We start from the raw sequence: 25,441 nt of genomic DNA, 5'->3' as shown, positions 1-25,441 counted from the left end.
GAAGCCAATAAATTATAAATATAAATTACCTCTTTGTTTAAAGCAGTATGAGTTGGGTTACTCATAGGATAGCTCTAAATAAAATAACCTAAAAGTCAATTAAAATCCTCAGGGCCAAGTGTTACATTATCAGATAAAGTACAGTGTGGATAAAAATAAATATTCAAAATGGTAACGTCGATTCTGTTTGGGTAACATAATAGAAACGAATTCATGGGAGTTGGGGAAATCCAGCATGAGCCAGGGAGCCAGGAGGATCAAGGAAAGTGATGACATTCAGGAGAAGAGCCAGGAAGAATGTGAGAAGAAGATGACTGGATAGATGCTCAAGGATCAAGACTGGCTGTCCAGCTGCTGTGAGATGGCTTATCTGTGCACTTAAAGCAACACAACACAGGCACAGTTGTGTAGACTCAAGATCAATGTTCTTTAAAGAATCCTGAGTGATTCTCATGTGTCATCCAGTGTAAGAATCTCTGAGAGAAGCAACATGGGTTTGAGAAATAAACAAAACCATTGTTGTATGCAGAGATAACAGCCAAAGAGAGGATGATGTCAAATTTACATAAATCAGATAATATGCGTAGGAAAGTCAAATCAATCAGACTTATTGGGAAGGGGATGGGTATTTGGCCTGATGGTTAAGACCAGATAAGACACAGGTATTAGTGTTTAGCCAGGTTAAGCTTTCAATTCCAGTTTCTTTCTAGTGTGCAGCCAGAGAGGCAGAAGTGATCGCTAAAGTTGTTGGGGCCCGATCAATCATGTGGGAAACCAGATCCGAGTTCCTGGGTCTTGGCTCTCACCTTGCCAAGCCCTTGTCTTTGCAGGCGCTGGGGAAGCCAACTGGTGGGTGACAGCTCTCTCTTTCTTTCTGCCCCATCCTGTCACCCGACTCTCACTTTTTTACTCTCAAGTAAAAAAGATTAAGCTGCATGGAAAATATATTATAAAAACAGTGTTGGGTAAAAGGGGAGGGCGAAATTCAAAATGATACCCTGGTTTGTGCCTTAGTTGCTGGAAAGATGTGAGAATATCCAAGACACTAAACACAGTGCACACAAATGTGTGTTGGTGCAGGTTGAAGGAATACAGGAGGAGACAGAGGGAAACATCCCCAAGTCGTGTAGTACTTTGGGACATTCAAGAACAGTCACGGGCTACTGAGAACAGGGATGCTTTGGTGAATGGGCAACAGCAAAATCAGAGACAAAATTAAGAAGCAGCTTAGGAGAGAGAGAGATCAAAAAGGTAAGAAAAAATCCTGTTAGTGATCAATATAGCCTACTATTCAAATATTATGAATTACATATACTGAGATAAGCTTAGTGTAAGCCTACTGGGAAGTGTCATGTCAACTGCACATTCAGATTGTGTTTTATGAACACTCATGAAAAGGATTCTTTTACTCCTGAGTTCAGAAACATTATTTTAAGTGAACATATTTGCATCTTACAACTGGCAAATGCTTCAATCTATCAAAATGGAGTTCTGAATCACTAATCAGGTCTTGAGACAGACCCCTGAGGGAGCTGAAGCGTTAGCAGCTGTTGACCTTTGGGGGCACCAATTTAGTGATAGTTCGGTAACAATGTAAATCGGTTGTTCAAAGCCTTCCTGCAGACTGTGACAGTCTTTCCATAGGAGATGTTAGGACTGTCTCAGTTTTTCAGAGCAAACTTTTTGGTTTGGCCTTTTTAAAAGTAAGTGAAAGGTGAGGGCCAGTAAAGTCAGACACACACACATCAGCAAATGAGTCAGTGATAGACGCATAATTTTAGAACATGTGAGATGAACTTGAACCTCAATGGCTGCCTGGACAAGAGCAAGGGCACTTGAGTCTCCCTGACAAGGCAGGAGAGCAGGGGCAGGCTGTACTGTAATAAACAGGCAGTTTTTAACAAAACCCTGACTCAAGCTCTATCTACTAAATGTAAGGCAGCAATATTTACACTTGATTCTGAGTACACCCCCAAGTTTTAAGGTCACTTAGAAGACGGGAAAAATAATATTAGCCAGAAACATGGCTAACTGGTACAGAATTAGGTTATCCTAGCTCATTTTGATATCTACCAGAGAATTCATGTGTTAGTCACAGCATGCATATCTTTCCCTCTTTCTCTTTATCCATTTACTAAATTTTATATATTTATATGACACTTTGTAGACATAATATTACACAATTTTATATTATGAAAATATTTTATATTGGACCTATTCAAAAGAGCTAAATTGATATTACACTTCAAATTCTCAAAGATCCAAAATAGACTTATGGTATAGGGGTATTCAAATACACCTGCTCCAGTTAAAGTCCACAGAAGACTTTCAACAGGCAGTCTAAAGTAGGAAATTTCTATGATTCAAAAGGAAGAACGTAAGGCTAAAGAGCCTATGGAATATATGAAGATTTTCCTGAAGTCCACAGCACATACAGCCAACAAACTTGAGTTGGCTACAAAATTATGGCAGTCATGTACTAGTAACAATGCTTCTATCAACAGCTCCACCACATACCTAACAGTGGCCCTTCCCTCTGTATTACATCAGAGCCCCGAAAGTTCTATGGCCGAACTTATCTGGACAATAAGATGCTGGACTCTATGTTTGGTAGATGCTTGCAATGAAAGAATCTCAACTGAACTTGAACTGTGGTTATGCAGCAAGGTGGAGGAATCCACCATGGGGGGAGGGCTTGAGAAAGGGTGGGGGGAATCCTAGTACCTATAAAACTGTGTCGCATAATGCAATGTAATTAATAAAAAAAAAGTTCTATGGCCTTTGATGCGACTGTAAACATACCCACTGGGCAATCATATAAAAGGATACTAAGTACAGTTATACACAGTGCATGGCATCTAGGAATGATGTTAAATGATTCTGTCACTAGTTTTTTATTTGTTATGTCTTTGTCAAATTTTTAGAGTTCACATTTTCTGTTTATAACACGAGCCAACTGCACAGGTATTTGGCAAAGTGGTTCAGATCCGCAAAGTGGTATTGCGTGGTTGGTTGAGTCAAGGCTTCCTGTTGATGCAGGCCCTGAAGAAGGCAACAGCCATTGCATTCCTTCTGCCCACCCTGAGTCCCTGGCTCCCGGTTCCTGGCTCGTGGCTTCTGGCCCAAGCCTGGCTGTTGCAAGCAACTGGATGGAAGATCTTATTCTATCTCTTAATGTCATTCATTCTATTTTCCAAATAAATTAAAAATCTTACAAAATAGTCTGGCTATAAAACCCTATAAGCTGGCCCCACACCTCCCATTTTTACAGACTCTTGCTTCAAAGACCATGTCTCTTGATTGTCCTACACCATCTAGGTTTGTGTAAATAAGAGAATACTTTAAAATGTCAATAAAAATGTATCTGTGACCTGTGAGCACCTGTAACTCACAAATAAAGATTTTTTAAAAATATAATTAGCATTGGTTTATTCACCTTCCATATACAAGCTCTTAATTACCAGTGCCCAAATCAATATTTTCTTTTAATGCACAAAGTGTTCAGCGACCCAAACTGAAACTATACTATTACAAACTGAAACTATACTATTACAGTATGTGTTAAAAGCTTAATATGGTGATAAAAAGATCCTGTTCTAATTGGATGAAATCATAAGATTATAATCTAGATTTTATAAACCGTTGACTGAACTCTAAGGTAAGCTTTCTACAGATTCTCTGAAAAAATGTTAGAGGAGGAGACAGATCAGTTCCTTCAATCAACAAATAATTACAGAGCATCTCTCATATGGTAAGCACTGTTTCAGGTTTTTAAGGACACAGCTTTAAACAGACAAAATCTCTCCTTATCTGCTAATAACTATCATTTTACATTAATAAAAACTAAAAGGTATTTATTGGAAAGGTACTATGTGGCGAGTACTGGCAGTACTGGCAGTATGTCTGACATCCCAGTAATTTTAACTTAAGGAAGAATAGTCAATTATTGAGCACTTTTGTGCAGGGGGCCATTTTCTGGGTACTTCTAATTTTATCGTACAACAACTCTGAAACATAATTGAAAACTACAGGACCTAGTGTGGTAGCATAATGGCTAAATCCTTGCCTTGCATGCATCAGGATCCCATGAAGGTGCCTGTTAGTGTTTCTGATGCTCCACTTCCCTTCTATTTCCCTGCTTGTGGCCTGGGAAAGTAGTAGAAGATGGCCCAAAGCCTTGGGACCGTGTATCTGTGTGGGAGACCTAGAAGAAGCTCCTGGCTCCTGCTTTTGCATCGGTTCAGCTCCGACCATAGTGGCTGCTTGGGGAGTGACTCAGAGGATGGAAGATCTTTCTCTCTGTATCTCCTTCTGTGTATCTGCCTTCCCAATAAAAATTAAATTAAAAAAATAAATAAATGAAAATTGCATGCATATGGTTCTCCCCCTTTCCCATAACATGAAAAGATGGTAAGTAAGTTGGAATAGCACATACCACACCAGGGTTGGTGAGGAATCAAGCAAGCACTCTCCCACACTGTTGATATAGCGCTCATTGGAATTCTTGCTTGACTGGGAACCTGGCAGTATCCACTCTAGTTAAAAATGCACACACTTAATATCCAGATATTACACTTTCAGAAACTTATCCTGTAGCTCACAGTTACAAATACATGAAATGACCTGTTTGCTAGATTATATAACTGCAGCACCATTCGTAAGGGCAAAGAATCAGAAGCCACTCAAAGACCAAAAGTTCAGTTAAGTAAATAAACATCAGGTACAGTTTATATGCAGCTGCTTTCTAATAAAAGAACGAGCAGCTCTTTAAAGGCTGACTGAAATGATTTCCAAGACACAAAGCAAAGCAAAACAAGAAGAAAGTGACAGTTTGACTTAAAACAAACAAATGTTTAGGGATTGGTGTTATGGTAGAGCAGGTTAAGCTGCATCTTGCAATGCTGGTATCCCATGTGAATGCTGGTTAAAGTCCCAACTGCTCTACTTCTAATCCAGCTCTCTGCTAATAATGCCTAGAAAAGTAGAAGGTAGCCCAATTTCTTGGGTTCCTGTAACCTATATGGAATATCTGGATAGGGTTCCTGGCTCTTGACTTGGGTGTGGCCCTCCCCTGTCTTGTCCCCTGTCTCCTTCCATCTGTCTCTGTGTCACTCTTTTAATAAATAAGTCTTTAAAAAGACATAGATGTATATGTATAAAATAAATCTAGACACATATACACAAGGAAGAGGGGTTGTTTCTGGGAGGGAAGAGTGGTCAGTAGAGCAGGGCAGTAAGGGAGATTTCCCTTAAATATGGTAGTAAGTACAGGAGTTACCTATTTTCCAATTAAACTAAGAGCAAATTGAGCATATTCTTCCATAGCTGTGTCCATTATTCTTTCTTTTTTAGATTCATTCTTTTTTATTATTATTATTAGAAGGGCAGATTTACAGAGAGAAAGAGACATAGAAAGATCCTCCATGCCCTGGTTCACTCCCCAAGTGGCCACAATGACTTGAGCTAATTTGACCCAAAGCCAGGAGCCAGGACCCTCTCCCCAGGTGGGTTCAGGGTGCCAAGGTTTTGAGCCATTCTCTAGTGCATTCCCAGGCCACAGGCAAGGAACTGGATGGGGAGTAGAGCAGCCAGGAACCGGGAACAGACACGAACTGGTACCCACATGGGATCCCAGTGCAAGCCAAGGCAAGGATTTTGCCACTAGGCTATCATGCTGGGCCATTGGTTCATTATTCTTGAGACATTCTCACTAGGTACTGACAGAGTTCCAAGTCTGAAATTAGATGACTGGGTTTCATTCAGTTCTTTGCTTTTTGTTATGTATATATAAGCATATTAAATTCTAGCTCATATTTCAAGGTCCTTGCCTGGTCAGGTAGGGGAACTCACAAGATATGGCCTTGTTTTCAAGACACTAAAAGTGTAAAAGGGCAAATAGTGATGTCCACAAATAAACACACAATAGAACAAAGTAATTACCATATAGGTAACCACCATCTTGCCTTGTTTTTAGACTATGTATTACCTAGTCATTATTTCTGTCTCCTAAAAAATGGATTACTTATTGAATTTTAAGAGCACAGCAAGTCAAACAACAAATATGTGAAGTAACTTTTAGAAATTCATTGAGAATAGAATTAAGACATAAACCTTAAACAAATTACCAATTTATTTGAAAGAGAGAGAGAGAGAGAGAGAGAGAGAGAGAGAGAGAGAGAGAAAGTCTTCCAAATTCTGGGTCAGTCCCCAAATGGCCCTGGGGCTGGTTCAGGCTGAGGTTAACAGCCAGGAGCCAGCAGCTTTTTCTAGGTTTTCCATGTGGGTTCTGAGGGCTCAAGCAACTTGGCCATCCTTCACTGCTTTACTACGCACATTAGCAGGGGGCTGCACTGGAAGCAGAGCAGCAAGGAGTCATACTGATACCAGCACTACAAGCCACAGTCACAGCACTGGTCCCAAGAGGTAAGTTTATTTTTGTGCAAATTTCTCTTTATGAAATCTCTGCAGGAAATTTTTTTGTAATAGCATTTCCCATGAGCATTATTTTTTGGGAAGATTCTTCACAGTATTTATGATGGACCTTGGTATAAATGGTACACATAAGTCCTTGATGTAAGTTCATGACAATAGAACAATTCTGTGTATCAGAAAGTATGCCAAAGAAGGGAAGAAATGCAACAGGGTCTTGAAGGATGATGAAGAAATCAATAGGAAAGGGAATCTTGAGGCTTTATAGAGTGGAGATGGCACCACCTGAGCTCTAAGGGGCTGCTCCAGTTCATGCCTCTCATCAGGGAGGACAGATGCGTTACTGTTTCCTGTTATAACCTGCCGTAGAAGAGAAACAAGGACCCGAAGGTATGCCGCTGAGAATTCCCAAATCACACTGTCCAGAAGGAAAATAATGGAGGGTGAAAACTGGAAATGTCTAAGAAATTACATGGAGAAAATATGAGTACCAAGAATGTATACAAGCTATTCGTTCTTCAGCAAAAGAACCTGAAGACAAAGAAGATAGTAGCTGTTACCATACAGAAGGGTAGGTGGGGAAAAGGAGAGGAAAATCAAATTTGCATTAACTTAGAGTCTTAAGGTTATAAAAGTGCTGATAAGAAATAATCAAGACAAAAAACCCTGTGGTTTAAAAAACAACCCTTAACCCCCCCTGGAAGCCTAAAATGAATTAGCGAGAATTCTTAATTGCTGGGTTAATTTTTATGCTTCCCTGTAATTAAAAATGCAGTAGTCTCCTTTTATACCCAGGTGTGTACCAAATGATTGCTACATTCAAAAGGATTTGAGTATTTAAAACTCCTTCACTTTTATTTGACAGATGTGCATATACACTTCTAGAATCCTGAAAAGCACCCAAACACAGGCTGTTGGATCATGGGAAAAATTAACAATCATTCAAACAAGCAAGTTAACTTATTTTCTTCCCAGATGCTAAAACTTAGTTTTTCAATTCCAAGATAACAGTGTTAATGGATATATTTTTCAAAACATAGTTTAGTAGTGCCATAAATGCACACTCTAATCACATCGTCTTAATCTTATAGGAAAACTCCGGAGAGAATGAATTATTTGCCTTGGAAATACTTTTGACCCACTACTCTTTGTAAACAGAATCCTGGATATTGTTTTGCACAACTCAGAATCTGTTCGGAGGGTCGGTAATCATTTGAGAGTGGCACCAGGACTGAGACCTCTTAATGAATAATGTGCTGAGAAAGACAGAGGCCAGGTCTGGGGAGCCTGTCCCTGAAACAGCATCGGCCCACATTCCGCCCAGCACAGAGCTCTGGACAGCCTTAAAAACCTGGGCTGTAGAGCCAAGAATAGAACAGGCAGTATGTACTTCTTCCTTCCTCTGGCGGATGCCTGCACTGCTTGCTTTATCCATCCTTAGCATGAATGTTTCTAGGACATTTCAATAAAAATGACTTGAGCCACAAAGAAGTCATTAAAAATATGTTGTGATAAAATGTATTGCTGAGAAACAAAGTGTATCTGTTGTCATGGTGGGGAAGTGATTTGAGAATTAAAAATATGGATGGTATGGTGTTTTTCTTCTCTTTCTGCCTTCCAAGATATTTCCCAAATGAGTTTTCTGTTGCAAGATTTGAACATCATAGTCAAGCAAGTTCTTTTTTTCAGTAAGTCAGTAAATGTTGGGCTAACTGTAACTGACATAGGCTGTGGCCTTTTACAAGGAGGCCGGGCACATTGCAAAGGAAGGTTCATCATAGTAAACAAAGAGAAAAGTTTAAAATGATTTTTTTAGTTTACCCCACTGTAGATGCTAATTTCCTTTTTGGCATTCCATCTTCATTTTGCCCAAATAAAATGTGCACTGTGCAGGCAAGTGGCATTGCCATATACAAATAGGACGCAGAAATCAATAAGAATTTCAGTCAAACATAAATAAAATGTTAGTATCAATATTCCCACATACTGCATGTCATGCTAAAAACATAATCAAACCACTGCTTTCTTAAAATTCACATTTCATTGGGTTTCTCATATTCTTATTAGCTAAGTCCTATGCTTAACCAACTGAACACAGTAAAAGGATAATAAGCCAGCCAAGGGGCTGAGAAGGGTTGATGAGGGACAGAAAACCCTGGTGGTGAAGACACAGCAAAAACAGGGTTGATGGGAGCAGAGCATGAATCAAAACCCTGACACTGTCAACAAAGGTGGCATACTGTGACGGGGCTCAAGGTCTGATGGTGGAGGACAAGTCAGGGTACCAAGCAGTGTAGTGGTATGGACTGGGCTGTTACTGACGGATGGTCCTCATGCTGGTTCTTGGTATGATGCAGTTTCTCCTTGCTGCTCTGTTCACTGCTTCCTTAGGCTAGTGAATTCCACAGAAGCAATACGTAACCAATTGACAGTAGAAACACACTCATAGGCTTAGTACATAGTTTGAAAATACAGCAACTGCTGTAACTACATAAATCTTTTGACCAACTTTTTATCAACACTTTTTGTATGGAATGTTGGCTAAGGATTTGACCATGAGCTGCATTTGATCCCTGTCGCTGATACTCCTGGGAGAGCTTGGGTAAGAGACAGAAGAAATCAAAAATGTTATTACATAGGGGACTCTAAGATAGAGGAACTTACCAGTATTTGCATCCTGAGCACAGGATTAACAGTATACACAAGATTAACTTTCTCCCAAATTCTAACATTGCACAATTTCCCAATTTCATGACCAATATTGTGCTAATCTCTACAAGTATAAAGTGACATGAAGATTGGCACTGTAGCACAGTTTGAGCAGCTACCTGTGACATTGATGTCTGATATGAGTGATGGTTCTAGTCCCAACTGTTCCACTTCCTAGCCAATTCCCTGCAATAATGCCTGGGAGAGCAGTGAGGGATAGCCCAAGTGCTTGGGCCCCTGTACCTATGTTGGAGATTTGGTTGGAATTCCAGGTTTTTAGCTTCTGAAATTCTTGGCAGTGGGTCCCATGGTAGCGGTTACTGTCATCTGTGCAGTGAACCAGCAGATCGCTCCTCTTCCCACACTCTGTGCTTCTCTACAACTCGTTCAAATTAAAATTAGAAATCTTCAAAGGGGAAATTAAATACCTTCTCTAATCTTGTATTTTTAATTTTGCACATTCTGGGGAGAATGAATAATGACCCTCTGAAATAATTCCACCTCACTATACTTTGTAAACAGAATTCTAGAGAATATTGTGCAGATCAAAGCTGTCTTGAAGAGCTCGCATTATGGCACAGTGCATTAACCCACAGCTGGCAATGCCAGCATCCCATATGAATGCCAATTCAAGCCCCAGATGTTCTACTTCTAGTCCAGTTCCCTATTAATGTGCCTGGGAAAGCAGCAGAAGACCACCCCAATTGTTTGGGCTCCTACCACCATATGTGAGACTCAGAAGAAGCTCTTGCCTTCTAGCTTCAACCTGGCTCAGTCCCTGCTACTGAGGTCATTTGGAGAGTGAACCAGCATCTTTTTTTTTTCTTTTTTAAAGATTTATTTTATTTTTTATTGCAAAGCCAGATATACAGAGAGGAAGAGAGACAGAGAAGAAGATCTTCCATCCGATGATTCACTCCCCAAGTGACCACAATGGGTGGTACTGCACCGATCCGAATCCAGGAGCTCTTCCAGGTCTCGCATGCGGGTGCAAGGTCCCAAGGCCGCAGGACATCCTGGACTACCTTCCCAGGCCAAAGCACTGAGCTGGATGGGAAGCGGGATTGCAGGACCAGAACCGGCAACCGTATGGGATCCTAGTGTGTTCAAGGACAGGACTTTAGCCACTAGGCCACCATGCCGGGCCCTGAAGACTTCTTTTTCTTTGGGCTTCTGTAACTCTTGCCTTCAAAGCAAATCAAGATTTTTTTTTAAATTATGGAAAGGTAGAATTAAAGGGAAATTTATTTTGTTACAAACATACATAGTTTTTTCTCCCATAATATGTGTCTTCCATGTATATTCTGAAGCCACCCTTTTATGAAAATTTTTCAGAACAGTGCTAACTATGTGACGTGCCTTGAAATGACTGTTATATAATCATCATCATAATAAAGATTAATTCCAATTTCCTTTCTAAAGCAGTTGTCAGGGCACAATTGTGGCATCTACAGCACTGTGGCATTCCGCATCTGTAACAATATATTTGGTTACACCATTTCAAAATCTTCACACTTGCCCTAGAACTACCCATCTTTAGGGTTCTAGGAAAAAGTTACTTAAGCCAGTATGTGCAAAATAAGATTTAACACTGGAAACAATAGAACATAAAAAGGAAAAAAAAAAAAGGTGGTGGGGGGGGACATTTGAGAACAATGCCAAAGGCAGGCCCAAGGGGACATGATGATGTGTTATTCAACAGTTTGCATCACAAGTTCTTGAGTTAGAAAGTGAGTATGATGCTCTGGACCACTTGGGTACAGATGAGGGAGGGAGAGTGGGCAAGGCGCCCTGGCAGAGGCAGGAGACAGCTGTGCCTGCAAATCAGGTGACAACAACACGATCACTGGGAGAGGGAAGCTATCTTTTTTTTTTTTAAAGATTTATTTATTTTTATTTGAAAGTCAGATATACAGAGAGGAGGAGAGACAGAGAGGAAGATCTTCCGTCAGTTGATTCACTTCCCAACTGACCGCAACAGCCAGAGCTGTGCCAATCCAATGCCAGGAGCCAAGAACTTCTTCCAGGTCTCCCATGCAGGTGCAGGATCCCAAGGCTTTGGGACGTCCTGGACTGCTTTCCCAGGCCACAAGCAGGGAGCTGGATGGGAAGTAGAGCTGCCGGGATTAGAACCCGCACCCATATGAGATCCTGGTGTGTTCAAGGTGAGGACTTTAGCCGCTAGGCCACTGCGCTGGGCCCCAGAGGGAAGCTATCTTAATGAAAGAAAGCGCAGGGCTCACACCAAATTGTCCTGTGTGCCCTTTCCTGCAGTTGGCTCCACAATGGAGTCGAGGCAGCGTTCTCAGTATTTACCCAGACACTCACTTCCTTCCATCACAACGCCACGCCCTGAGCACGGTTTTACTAGAACATAATAAAACCATAAAGAAACTCAACCAATTACATACGAGTTCAGTTGTTCTCGATATTTAGTAACATCCCTAAAATTACTTTTGAAACATTTTTTTCTTTTAAATCTCTGCCAAAGACAAGAACTGGAGTTCAGTGCACGGATGGCTTTGTGCAATCTGCTGCAGGGAACTGTCTGAAGCGTGGCATAAACACGCCAGATCAATAACTTGTCTCTTCATCTGCACGTGCCATGCAAATCTGGCTATCATCGAGTGCCGGATACATTAAAAACTGAATTTGCTATTTCCAGACAGCAGATAGCTCAAAGCTCAACAGGGCCAGCAGGCAGTAATCCAAATCCACATCTCTGTCTCCAGGAGAACAACTCAGAGCACTCTGTTGCTACATTATGTTATTCAAAGAACAGGAGATAATGAAGGCTTGACAACACCGCGGCTGTTCAGGAAGGAGTCAAAGGGCCCTTGTGCCTCCAACACGAAGGGACTGTGCGATCTGACATCACCAGACAACCCTGATCTAACACAGAAACATGTACAAATAAGTGACTTCTGAAATGAAGTTGCCCCTTCTGCTTAAGAGGCATGTGAGAGATATTTATGAAAGCTGATGCCACAGAGCCTGCTATTTGAAGGGAAGAATGAATGGCACCTTACACTTTGAAGGAAGCTTACTTATTTTCATTAGTTGGAAAGGTAGAGCAAGGGACAGGATGGACAGACAGACAGTAGATGAAAATTGATTTTACATCTGCTCATTCACTCCCAAAACACCCACCACAGCCAGGGCTGAGTTAGGTCAAAGTCAGGGACCTAGAACTCTGTACGGGTTTCTCATACAGGTGGCAGGGGACCAAGCACCTGAGCTATCTCTGGCTACCTCTCAGGATGCACTAGCAGGAAGCCAGATGGGAAGCAGAGTAGCAGGGACTAGAACCGGTACTTCGGTATGGGATGTACATTTCCTAGGCAGGGTCTAACATGCAGCATCACAACGTCTGCCCTAATACTACACTTTTAAACATAGACTGTTACTGTATGCTTTTGCCCAAAGCTGCAGAAAATATTTTAAGCATGATATTTCGCTCTATACCAGTAAAGATAAATCACAGACTTTTTTCTTTTTATTAGTAACAGTTCTTGGGGAGTAACAGCCTTGGGGAATATTGATTATTGAAACATATATAAATGATTTTGCATATTTAATACTGGAATAAGGATCCTCTGTATTAATACATTACTTAAAATTATTTCACTTAACTAGAAGTCTTTCAGATAAAACAAAGCAATTCTCAAAAACTGGCATTTTTGTAGTATCTAATTGCATAAATAAATAATTTTTAGCATTATTGATACTTCTTCCCTTATTTTTTACTCTCCCAAATCTCTGTTGTACCTTACCAAACCACCAACATATAGTCAATCGTTTGTGATTTCTTTTTGGTTAAAACACTCTCAACAGTAATACTCCATTTACTTCACCTTTTTCAGAATCAGCTATTCCTAGGAGGATTTTCAACATCAGACTTACTCCCTAAAATACTAATGTTTCTAAAAATAGTACATGCACACTTGTACTATTTTTAAGTGAAACATCTGCTTCTTGATACAAAGTCATACCCATGATGTTCTCATGGTACTCTTGAGTGCACAGGGCACACCTGAGTGTTTGGGTCTACAGAAGTGGCTTCAGGCAGCTGCCCTGCTAATGACTTGTGGCTTTTGCAGCCCGGACTCCCTTTCATTTAGCATACTGTCACTGCTGATTTGAACTCTGACTTCCTGAAGCAACAGCCACCCTCTGTGTTAACTGTTTTTTGAGTTGACCGAGGTTTGGGAGAATTCTGTTTGTTAGAATAGCCTCCCACTCCCTACCCTGCCAAAGGAGAGGGAGGGAAGGAAAGGGGAGGAGAGAGAGAGCACGAGCGAGCTGCTTGTGGACAGGGGACTGAACAAGGAACGAGGAGAGGGCCGAAAATCGAGCAGCAATGTGCATTCGGGCCCAGGTTTGATGCAGGTCCTGTATCATGCCAAGAAGGCCCAGATGACAGCACCAGAACCTCTGGTTGACTGACAGCAGTGATGTTCTTTTTCTTTCTATTTATGAGTTAACTTATCAAGGGCATTCATCCATGGCTGGTTTTGCAACAAATTTGTTCACAGTTCCATTGGTGTATGTCTACAGATGCAGAAAAAATACTAAAAATCATGATAGTCAGCAAGAGATTTAAAAAAGCCCACCTCACCAATGCAAGGACTGTATATTTCTTCTCAACATGTCCCTTTACTTATATTTATATGTACACAAAAGATTAAAGTACCAAGTCACTAAAGGAAAATGAGAAGCCCGTCTGATAAAACACAGCAGGAGCATGAAGACTCACTTTTAATAGCAGAGTAAGTCTTGATTCAGATTTACCATGTTTAGGAACTGACTCAACTCTGAGCTTTTGCCCAAACTGCTCTAAACCGCAAAAGAGTTTTTCCTTCCCAGAGTTTCTATATTTTATAAGAACTTTCTATTAGCAGCTTATAGGCACCTGTATTTAGTTAGTAAACCTAGATTTCGCCCAAAACCCTGATAAAATATACCAAAGGAAAAAAAAAAAGCTACCTTTCATGTGCAAGACAGTATTTTTTTCAGGCCAAGGATACACAACACATGCTGATTTATATGACTTTAAAGAAAGTTTTCTAATTATAGCATGTCTTGACTGACCCGTGAAATTATCCAAAGGAAACATTCAACTCCAGCTTGGCTTCTGCAATCTGCGAGGCCTCTTAGCCCTGTCACCTTTCCTGGAAGTTGGTCAGGGAAGTTTTCAGAAACTGCCAGCTGTGCTTACTATCTGTTTACTAAAACAACAGGAAAGGAAGCAGAGCATCAAACAGAAACAGGTGACCCGTTACTTTGCAGTACCTTTCCTAATGTTTCCTTTCATCAGGACACAGCAACGGGAGCTAGCTTTCCTTGAGTTCCCCTTTCATTTTCTTTCTTTTTAATCCTAAAAAATCTCCAAAACATTTTTTCAGACATGAATATGGAACGGGGGACAAACTATCCCAAACCAAATTTTTTTTTTTTGGAAGAACTCAAAGTGTTTCTTGAGATGTATTTTGGGTGCACATTTTGCGCAGAGGTGTATTTGCTTTTTGCAATGGCACTGAAAAGAGAAAATCAACTGAGCATTTACTGCCTAAACAATGGCTTCAGGGTATGACTAAGAAATGCACCTGGCCTCTCTCGAACAATCCGTTTGTTTAACCTGGTGACTTTCCTGTGTCTGGGGTCAGGTAGGAGCAATCTTGCTTGGGGAAGAGAGAACAGCCAAGAATACAGCCTGACTCATGGAGAACAGAATGGCTGGACTAACTACCCTTGGTAATTTCAACTGTTTTAACAGTTTCTATTAGGCAAGGCTATCATTTAACTGACCATCTGTAATTTGGGATACAACTCCAGGAAATTATGCCAACTTTAGAACAGGGGTTGCATTTCTGAGTTTACTCAGTATCAAGAATCCACTGAAATGCTGAATATTCCTTCTCTGGTACAAATTGACGTCAAGGGAAAAATTAACACTAAAAGGAATTGAACTAGAGAGAAAAGAAGACCCACAACTTTCACTCCTAGGAGCAGACCTTAGTTTATTTTACTTTTTGTATCTATTTTCTTATGGGAAATTTCAATCCCATGGAAAAATATACAGAATAGAATAATGAGCCCTCACAATCCTATCACTCCATTTCCATAATCACCAACACATGCTCAATCTTATTTTACTTATTTGACCTTGTCCACTTTGCTTTCAGTTTTTTTTAAAGCAAATCCCAGACAGCTGATATTTGATTTTATATAAGCCTTTATTTACAATGCATGTATGTATTTTCGTAAAGATTATTCTCAAAATCTCAGCAAGCACGAGATGTTTAAAACAACCTGAACCACGTCTTGTAAAACACTTTACACTGAAGCCTATTTGCCTAGAAAATGAATCTGTTGGAACACAACTGATAAAATGACAATATAAGCTGAAACACAAGGCTCTATTATTTCAGTTATAGGGAAGAAACACACACACATCATTCCACGGCTGAGAAAATAGAGCATGTTCCTTCATTCCTATGGTTTCTAGTCTTGGTGGACATTCCAGTCAACAAGAAGCAAAGTCAAAAGCAGTACGGTTAGACTTGCCTGGATGGAGCTGGGAAAATAGGAAGAGGCTAGGAAGAGGTCAGGGGCTGCCTGGAGCAAAACTTTCCCCCTCCTTCCTTCATCACGTACTCAGAGAATTCACCAGGCCAAACCTAGGAGCCTCAGAAACCACTCACAGAGCCGACCAGAGACTTCCAGTAATTTATTACCCATCTTAAAACAAAGATCAAAAGGAGCCCCATCTAGCATTTATACTCCTCACTGCCTGATGACTAACCTGTAGAGGAATGAAGTCTTCATAAGGGAAGCCAAAATAATCTGAGGTGACTTTGATACAACGCCACAAAGGATATGAAGAGGAAGCCGGGAGAAGCTGCAAATGGCTTGGTTCCATTAAGACTTGTAATAAAAGAATAATGGAATTTCCCTTAACTATGAATTGAAAAATGTTAGAAGTGGGTAAAATTTAGGTAAGTTAGGCAGAATCTTTGATTTTTCTCCCTTTTGCCTCTTTCTTTCTAGTTGAACTTTAGCCACTTAAGTTCATTACATGGTTTCATCTGAGAAAAAAAATGCACCATTCTCAATACAAACGTGGCCAACTGCATTTCTTTTGCTGTTGTATTGCTTGTCAGCCTGCAGCCCTGTATGCACTGTCACACACGACTGGTTCTCTCAGTTTTTCCAATTGTGTGTTCTGCAGAGCAATGGATGTGGCTAGAAAATCATACTTCAAAACAACAGAATTCGTAGTCTTGTACATCCCCGCCATCACACAGAACAGAAGCACATCTTTCACAAGTTTTTGCTGCTGAAGTTCATGGGTCACTTTAGAAACACCAGCAGCTACTCCGAATCACTGAATGACTATGAACAACTGGCATGAATTTTCCCTCCTGAATCCAGACAGCTCTGTATTTTCAACTGAGGAAAGTAGTTTTCACACTACTTATTTTGGCTAGTTAAAAAATCCCTACCACATGTCTCCTTGTAAATTTATAAAGATTCAAGTTTATATTAGCATTTCAACTGTGCAAATTTTTTGTTTGCTTCTGAAATCACCTCAAATTAACAGACTGATTGGAACCCTACATGGAATAGAAGTTTCACACAAGCCTCAGGAATCTTGTGATGCAATTCCCCATGAAAATACAGTAAGAAGCATTTTCTTCAAAACGGCTACAGGTTTTAAAGGAATCACTCTTTTATATTTTAAAATGTACAGTGAGATCCTTCTAAGAGAAAAGGCATGTGGGAATTCTTCAAATTTGGGGATGGAGAGTGTGTCTGTAAACGCAAAAGCAACTATGAGTCTATGAAGTTGTGTGGGATGGAGAGCCAGGACAATGATCATATCATTTGGTTTCCTGGGCAAACTCTCAGCAGTGAGCATTTCAGGTATAATGTCATGTCCTGCTTTTTGTTAATATTCTATTCAGAAAAGAATCTTCTATTAGAAAGAACAGAGAACCAAGATCCACCAGCCAATTTTTCAACTACACTAATTTGAAAGCCAAGTTCATCCATGGCAGAACTTGGAAAGAGAAAACAAAAATGAACCCAGCAAAGAACATCCAAATATCTGTCTTTCCATGGTCTTTGCAATTTCAGTGACAATATGTAGCTAGATTTTAATGTGAAGGCAGCATAACAATTTCAGCTCAGAAGTATAATTTTTTTGTGTTCGTTAAAAAGTTTGAAGAATCAAAATGGAAATATAACTGGCTACAGTACTTCAAAATCACGTTCTATTGGTTAAAATCGGGCTTTATCACTCCAAAAGAGAAGTGTAGCTGGTTTCCTGATAAAACACCAAGTCCTAGATTTTATAATGACAATGCTAATCATCATTAAAACTCCAGTATCTGATACAGTAATGCAATGCAACTCTTACCTTATGATCATATGGATTGTAAGAATGAAACACTCGAGAAAGATCTTTTGTTCTTTGCTTTTTCTGTCAAAGGAAAAAAAATTGAGAGTTGGCAACTGGCAATATACGTGTATTTGCATATATATGAGCGTATCTATTTTTATCTGTTTATAAATAGACAATATTTATTTTTACTGTTCCGCTGTTTTCCTATATATAAAGTGTAGTGGGACACAAAGATGCAATTAAGAACCAAAGTCATTGTGGGTCACTGTCACAGAGCAAGCAGGCAACCTCTTCCTAGAAGGTTTCATAATGAAAACACTACCAACAAAAAGATTCATAACTCAAAGATTAAAATGAAGAAAAAACAATGAAGAGAAATAAAACAATACAGATCGAGGGCACTTTCAACTCCCTTGTAATATCAGCCACTGTCTCTTGAATTTGGGCTTCAAATCTTCATACACATGAGGCTGCTTCAATATGTTCATGAAACGTGGAACTGAAAGATGTTTCTTAGTGCATTTTTTTTTTAAAAAAATCTGTGAATAGTTGTCTCATAATACATATTTTTCATGAGCTTTCTACATGGATTTCACAATACTTTACAATGAAATACACTTATAATTCTGTTTTCCATGAACATTTTGAGGTAATAAGGTACATACACGCAGAGCGATTATTACTTTGAAAAAAGGAGCCCATTCCAATACAATGTTCTGTAATTTTCGTTTTTCCAGGTCACAGTTTATCCTTGCTCGATTTCCATGTTTTGTTACATTTCAAAACTTAGGTCAGATTTAGAATATTGAATATTTCTGCACTTCCTAATGACAGAATTTACTCCTTGTATTTATTTCTTGTCCATGATAGTTAGCCACAATGACACCGTATAATTGACATGCAAAATACCTGCTGGCCTTTAACACTGCCCTTGCCTTGCCTCTGGTTCTATCTCAGGGTGATTATTCCAACTGCTAAGCAACTTAGCTGCTTCTTGGCTTGGTATCCATGTGTCCCTTCTTACTTTGGCATCCTCACTTGTCTATCACAATTCCCCAATGCCAGAGATCTAATCAGATCCCTGCATCCACTTGGCTGAGCAGTGAGATCTGGTGTTAATCAGGGGCTTGTCTTAAAGTCATCCATACACACACAAACTGTTCCCATTAAACCATTTCCTTCTTTCAGAACCATCAGTAGAGTTACAGCGTCAGCAGTCAGCCTTCAAAGCACTTGGCCTGTTGCTTCTTTCTGATGCCAATGCACTTCATTTTCCCTGCAGCTCAGCTGAAGTTCCCACCTCCTCCGGCCACCTGAGTAGTGTTTCTGACAACCTACCCTAGAGTAATTTAGCACTCCTTTTACCCAGAGAGCAGAATCATGTCTCTAAGATGATTGGAAACAGTTCCCTGGGCTAATGAAATGTCAGCTCGGAGAGCCTTGGAATCTGCTTTGAACAGGTCACTTGCCCATCAAAGTTTCCATTAGCTTATAATTTTCTTTCCTTTCCATACACCCACTTATTTGGTCTAACAGTTCTTGGCTTATACTTCAATCAAAAGGAAAATGATGGAAACTAACACTTCCTTTGGAAGGAGACTTGATAGAAAACATTAGGGAAAAAAATGGGACAGGAAATTATGCTACAGAAGATAAAATAGGCATTATAGCAATACTCCATTTAGGAGGGATCCCACAGTCTGATGGGTCTCCCAAATGGCTGAGCTACCAGCTTGAGTTGGCAGGTGTATAAGAAAGAATAAGAAGCATAGAAGTCATTGCGTGAGACCGTTTCATGTGGATTTAGATTTTATCTCCTATTTTGATCTCTAAAACTTACATATGCCTTTTATCATAAGCAACTTCAAAGAATTTTGGGAGGGAAGTGGGGTTAAGCAAATTAAAAAAAAAGTATTGGGATTATCTTCAAAAACAAGTCACTTTTTATGACAACAAATTTATTATGTAAAATTACAATTAAGTCTTGGCCATGAGTATTGCTCACTTTTTTTCCCCTTCCCCGGAAGTCAGTTATACGGCTCAATGGCATATCTTCTGCTATCCAAAACAAGGGTAGACAAAATATGGCCCATGGACCAGTTCAGGCCACTGCCTGTTTCTATAAGTCCAATTTTATTGCTGATATACAGCTATATCCACTCAATTATTATTTTCTACAACTGCTATCATAGTACTACAGCAAAGCAGTTAGTGAGAGATTGTATATATCCTATTCTAAACTATTTTTAGGTTCTTTATAAATTAACCCCTTGCATTCTAGACTCTATCCCTTAATCCCAAATCAATGGGATAGTTAACTATCCATCTGGATAAAGTCTCTTCCTCTTACTTATGTGAGGAAGAATCAATCATAACCCACATCCTGACACATCAGGATGAAGTCACCAGGCTTAGTGACAACTGGCTGTGTTGCTGCGCTGCATTCTAGGAAAAGGCAGAAAATACTACAGGTTAGTTTCTAGAACATGTTGAAATGAATCTTTTGTAGCTTTCTGCATCTACCTGTGACTGCTGATCATGGGGGCCCTGATAAAAAGGACTGTCATTGACATTGTAGTGCTACAGCCAAGTACAAGGTTCCACAGACAAGTAACTGAAACATGGCCATTGTTACTGGCGAGCTAGCCAGCCAGGAGTAGGTAAGGTTGAGTACTGCTCAGCAAAGCTTGTTGAGCCTTGCTATTAGCACTTTTAACTGAAACTCAAATCAGAGCCAAAAATGGAATAATTAGGTATTTTCCTATTGCATCAGAGTGTATGTCTAAATAACCTCCCACTGTTTAGCCTGTTAAAACAAACATCTCAGTCATGCAATCACCTGTTGATTCTTCAAGTGTTTAAAAAGTAAACATGTTAAACAAGTTGTGTGATGAACTTGCTGCGAGGGTGGCCAAAGTACAATGAGTACGGCAAATACCTCTTCCAGAATTGTGTGAGGTACTTGCAAAGTCACCTTCATTAGTAATCCCCAATGTATTGGTCATGGCAAGGAGAGTGCATTGAAAACTACACGCTGAGTCTTGCAGTGCATGTGGCCTGCAGTGGCACTTGAAACAGGGGACAGTGTGAAAGTTCTGTAAAAACTTGTAGACTCCTAAGAAAGCTAAACACGTGCAATTTCCACTCCACGGACACTTTATAAATTGCTTTTGCAGATGGATCGCCTTAGCAGAAAACAATGAAGACTCCCTTTCCTTATACGCATGATTTTTCAATTTCTTTTTCAAAGCCCAACAAATACAACAGCCTTGAGGGAGCCTTTTTAACATTACTAATTACCAGATAACAAATCATTTCAATTTTATCAAAGGTAGGTAGTAGCACAGCTCCGTCCTGAAAGAGGTTCCCTGTGTCAAGAGAACTGGCATTCTGAATATGAGGTTATACAATCAACTACACTTTAACAATATCTACCAATTAAACTACTTTTGGTTCCTCAAACTAATTCCATTCTCTTTGCTAGTTTGAAGACTAAAGCTCCGCTCCCCCCAATCACACTACCATTAGGCAAAGCTGAAATAAGACAATGGAATTAATTTCCACATGTGGATTCTCAAAAGGTGCAAAAGCCAAAAAATTTTGTAAGAGTTTGATAAGTTTAAAATATACTGTACTAAAATGGAAAGTGCTCAGTAAGTTTTCATCATCTTTTATGGTAAGAAGCCAAATGGGCAAGTTTGAGTTTCAACACACTTGCTTTTTTCTCTGCTTCCTTCCTGGTTGACAGCCTGGTTGGAAAAGGTAACAGGAAAGATAAGAGGCTAGGACAGCCCACAGACTGGACAGTCAGGCTCTGAATAACTCAATGCTGTGTCACACAGGGCCACTTGCGGCAAGTGGACAGTGATTGGCGGAGACAGAAGGCTAGTCTCTCAAAACATTCCCAAAGAGGCTGGAGTCCAACTCCAGGTCATAAAAGTTAGGGATCAAGGACTTGGCAGTTAACTACACGCCAGGGACAAACACTGTGTGCAGAAGGCAGAGAACCATAATCTAAGGCAAAGAAAGAGTTGACAGCAGCCAGAGGGTACAAGACAAAAGCAAGTGACTGAGTGTCCAGGGGTCCTTGGAGAACTGGTCAGAAACTGGGAGAATCACAATTGAGTACCTGCGCTTGGCAAGAAGTTGTAAGGGACCCTCAAGTCAGGGACAAAAAGTAAAGTAGCTAGAAAGCCTTAGGAGGTAAGTGAAGGCATTAACCACCAAGAATGTGGCTTGCCGTTAAGGGCAGGTCTACCGTTTATCTTGGGATTGCCTATTTTGTAGTGCAGGGCAGGTTCAAGGTCAGGGAGTGGGCCATGGTAAGCCTATGAAATCTGGTGTGCAACGTGACAGCAATTGGTTGAAGCAGGAAAAATAAAGCTTATTGGAGAGTTAAATCTTTGATTAAAAAAAACAAAAAGCAGGAACTAAAGCACCAAAGTCTACAGATAAATGGCAGCCATGTAAGGATTGCAAGGAAACAGGTAGGGCATGGCTGTGTGAAGACAGAGGGAAAAGGAAGGGACCTTGTTGAAAGGAAAACCTAACTCTGAGAGCACATGATTACAAGGAATTTGACCAAGTTTCTCTTTCACATATAGCATCCCAATGTTAAAGACAGAATTAATGTGGGAACAAAGCTAGAGGCACAAGATGGTATGAGTGGCTGATACAGTCAATCAGGAAAAAAAAAAGTAACATCCCTAATGAAGACAGAGGCAGTGGGAGAGGGCAACAGAGAATTCTTAAGAGCCAAGAGGCAGGACGGACAGCAGGTCATGACTGATGACTCTAGAGTCCATGAAGGAAGGGCAGAGCAGTGACCTTTCTGAAGCAGCTCGCTGTAGGAACAGAAGGCCTCTTTGATGATACAGGTCATCTGGATTGAGCAGCAGGTTTGGGGACTTGGTGGGGAGCGGGGCGGGGAGGGCTGGGGGAAGCCAGGTTTCAACGTTCTGGCTGTTGGACACTTAGAGATATGATAAGTATGTACCAGAGCAGTAAATAGTCCTCAGAAGAGGGATATGACCCACAGTTCTGGGGTTAGGACCTAAACAATGATCTAACTTACAATGGGGCAGGAAATGGGCTCACAGAGGACGTATATACAGTGAGGGAGGTGGGAAGATGACAGAAGATGGAGGCAAAAATCCTGACAAGCCACAGCTTTCTGACCCTGAGACAAGTGCAGTAGGCCTGTGATTCTAAATCCTGGTGGACTTCAGAATTACTGGGGAATTTTAAAATATACCCATGCTCCAGTCTTAGTCCCCAGTGACTCTGATTTCATTGGCCTTCTAGGACCTGGGCTCATGTATTATTTAAAAGCTCTTGGGTATTTCCCATGTGTGGCCAAAGGTGGAATACCCTGACAGAGATGACCCCTGGAGTTTCACCACTGTTGACCTTGGTGCCGCTTTTAGTAACGGACACTTGGTGTTCTGAATTGTGTCAGGTTTTTCATTTCCAATCTTGCTATTATGCCTGGAACTTGGCCATATTTCCTGACCTCCTCTTTTACTTAGAAATGGACTACTCAGGCAGGAATGCTTATGGGCACATTGAGACTTTGGCCGCAGGACAGGCTGCTGCTATGTATCTGGTGAGTGCTTCCAAAAAATAAGTGTGAAGCCCATTTAATAACCCAACTGCATTTGTTGTTACTAATGTCCAAAATATCATAGGCTTAATTAAAAACCTTTGACAACATTTGTATTCTGTCACAATCTCATGTTTAAGCTATCCATATTTTGATAATATCCCAAAGGCGGTAGGAAACACTCTGCAAAAAATCAGTGAGATGGGGAAAAGATCTTGGGAATTTGGACATGAACCTCGAAATCTGGTGAAAAACTCTTGATGTGAAATATGCTTGGCAGTCAAGAAGTATCCCCAAATACACAGGGAAATAGGTAATCTAAAGATCTAATCTAAATTTCCTTTGTGAGGCACATATGTCTAATACTTCCCCATTCTTCTATGAGAAAGAATGTTTTCATTAATGTCCTTGCAAAAGGAAAGGAAAACACAGCTGTTCTTGCCAATATATTTTTATCCCTTACTGTGCTAAGATCTGCAAAACAACTGAGATGACAATAAAGGTCACTAATTGTATCCTTGGACTTCCATCCCTTCATATAGTCGCACTTAGCTTCTTTAGTTTCTCCTTTGTCTGCTGCACAGCACACAGGGCAGGCATGTCTTACAGGACTTAGAACAGTACACTTGTAACAGAGTCCGAGAACAGCTAAGGGAGGAGTTGGATGCTGTGGGTAAGAAGCTATTGGGGACTCCTGTGTCCATACTGGAGTGCTTGTATTTGGGTAGGAGTTCTCTCAATTTTAGCTTTCTGCTATGCCCACTTTGGGATTCCCTACCATCTACACGGGAGACCCTGATGGAGTTCCTAGCTCCTGGCTTTGGTCCAGACTAGTCTTGGCTGTTGCAGGAATTTGGAAAATGAGCCAGGGGTAAGATAGCTCTGTGTACCTGTGTCTGTCTGTCTCTCTCTTCCTTTTAAATAGAGAAAGAAGAAGGGAGAGAGAAAAAAAGGAGAGAGAGAAAAGAAAAGGAAAGTAGGAAAAAGAGAGAAAGAAAGAAAGAAAGAAAGAAAGAAAGAAAGAAAGAAAGAAAGAAAGAAAGAAAAAAAGAAAAGAAAGAAAAGATAAGTTGTTTATCTATCTGATTGGCATCAAAATATAACAACCAGGTATGTGTGGAAGCACACAGCTCATTTCAAAGCATAGGAGAAATCAGTGTGAAACACTTTTTCAACCTTATACATTTTAAAATAACATTAGAGGAAAGAACGCATGAGCACTATTTTCATTTTTGCTGGAGGCAATGAGAGGGGTGGTAGAGGGGCAGACACCGTTTAGCTGGTAGGTCCTTAACTAGGCAACAAATGCTGGTAGGAAACGCAGAGAATTTTGCATTCATTCAGGAATATGGGATTTGATAAAACATAAGTAGTCGTATCATCTCCCAGAACGGTGATTCTGTTTTCCAAAGAGAATGTTTGCTTTCAAATAAAGGTTATTTTTTGGCTACTAAGGTATGGGCAGCACACAAGGAAGGCAGGAGACTTGGGTTAATTTGTAGTTATCGCATAGGGCCAAAATGAGCAGCCATCACAAGTGGGACAGAAACAGCCTCTCTGCTAAGGTAAATCTCTGTGTAGCTTAAGGTCAAAGGGCTCTGAGCGCCAAACAGCATGTAACAGTTTGCTCTGGTACCCCTGGTATGGTCCTGTACGGGTGCTCACATGTCCCGCACAGAGCAGGGTATGCTCTGAACATGAATTCAGCATCACAAACCCTCACCTTGTCCTTCAGGCTGACCTCAACAGAGCATTGCCCTGGCCTCTTGTTGGGATGATGACAGTCACATCTGCCTCCCTGGCCTCAATCTTCTCCCCCTCTCTCGAAGATCACCTAAATATTGTCTGTGGCCCAAATGCAGCCAGCTGACTACATTTGTACAGTCTGCATTTGTTTTACATGGCTGGGAAAGAAGCGGAATATTTATGATATGTGCAAATCCCATGAAGTTCAAGTCCCATACATCAGGAGTGACTGGAGCACAGCCACACAGCCGTCTCTCGCTGCTGCTGGGCTATCGCAGCAGAGCTGATCGGCTGCAACACAGACCCTCCGGCCCAGAGAGCTGAAAAGATTTACTACCCTCCTCCTTTCTGGAGTTTGCCAAACCTGGCTCTAAATCACAGACTTGCAACTTTGGCTGAACACTGGAATCTGGGGATTTAATTAATATGGACTCCTGTGTCTCAGGCCCAGAAATCCTGATTGAATTACTTTGATGTTTAATTGCCTAACCTACCCCTCTACTGAGTGGAAAGCAGAGTAGATACGGTACCATCACCATCTAAGGTCA

The 25,441-nt window shown here is 40.6% G+C and overlaps 1 protein-coding gene across 1 annotated transcript in view; it reads right to left on the bottom strand.

Moving 5' to 3' along the window:
- The window catches only part of CDKAL1 (CDK5 regulatory subunit associated protein 1 like 1), a 640,980-nt gene that overhangs the window by 115,719 nt on the left and 499,820 nt on the right, over nucleotides 1-25,441 (bottom strand). Inside the window, exon 12 of the mRNA XM_040967680.1 lies at nucleotides 17,561-17,623. Coding sequence (XP_040823614.1) covers nucleotides 17,561-17,623 — 63 coding nt within the window. The remainder of the gene's footprint in view (nucleotides 1-17,560; nucleotides 17,624-25,441) is intronic.

The sequence above is a fragment of the Ochotona curzoniae genome, unplaced genomic scaffold (genome assembly GCF_017591425.1).
Source record: "Ochotona curzoniae isolate NIBS_2020 unplaced genomic scaffold, NIBS_Ocur_1.0 scaffold_461, whole genome shotgun sequence".
Classification (NCBI taxonomy): domain Eukaryota; kingdom Metazoa; phylum Chordata; class Mammalia; order Lagomorpha; family Ochotonidae; genus Ochotona; species Ochotona curzoniae.
Note: the sequence above shows the minus strand (reverse complement) of the source record. Positions and strands in the feature narration are given on the sequence as shown.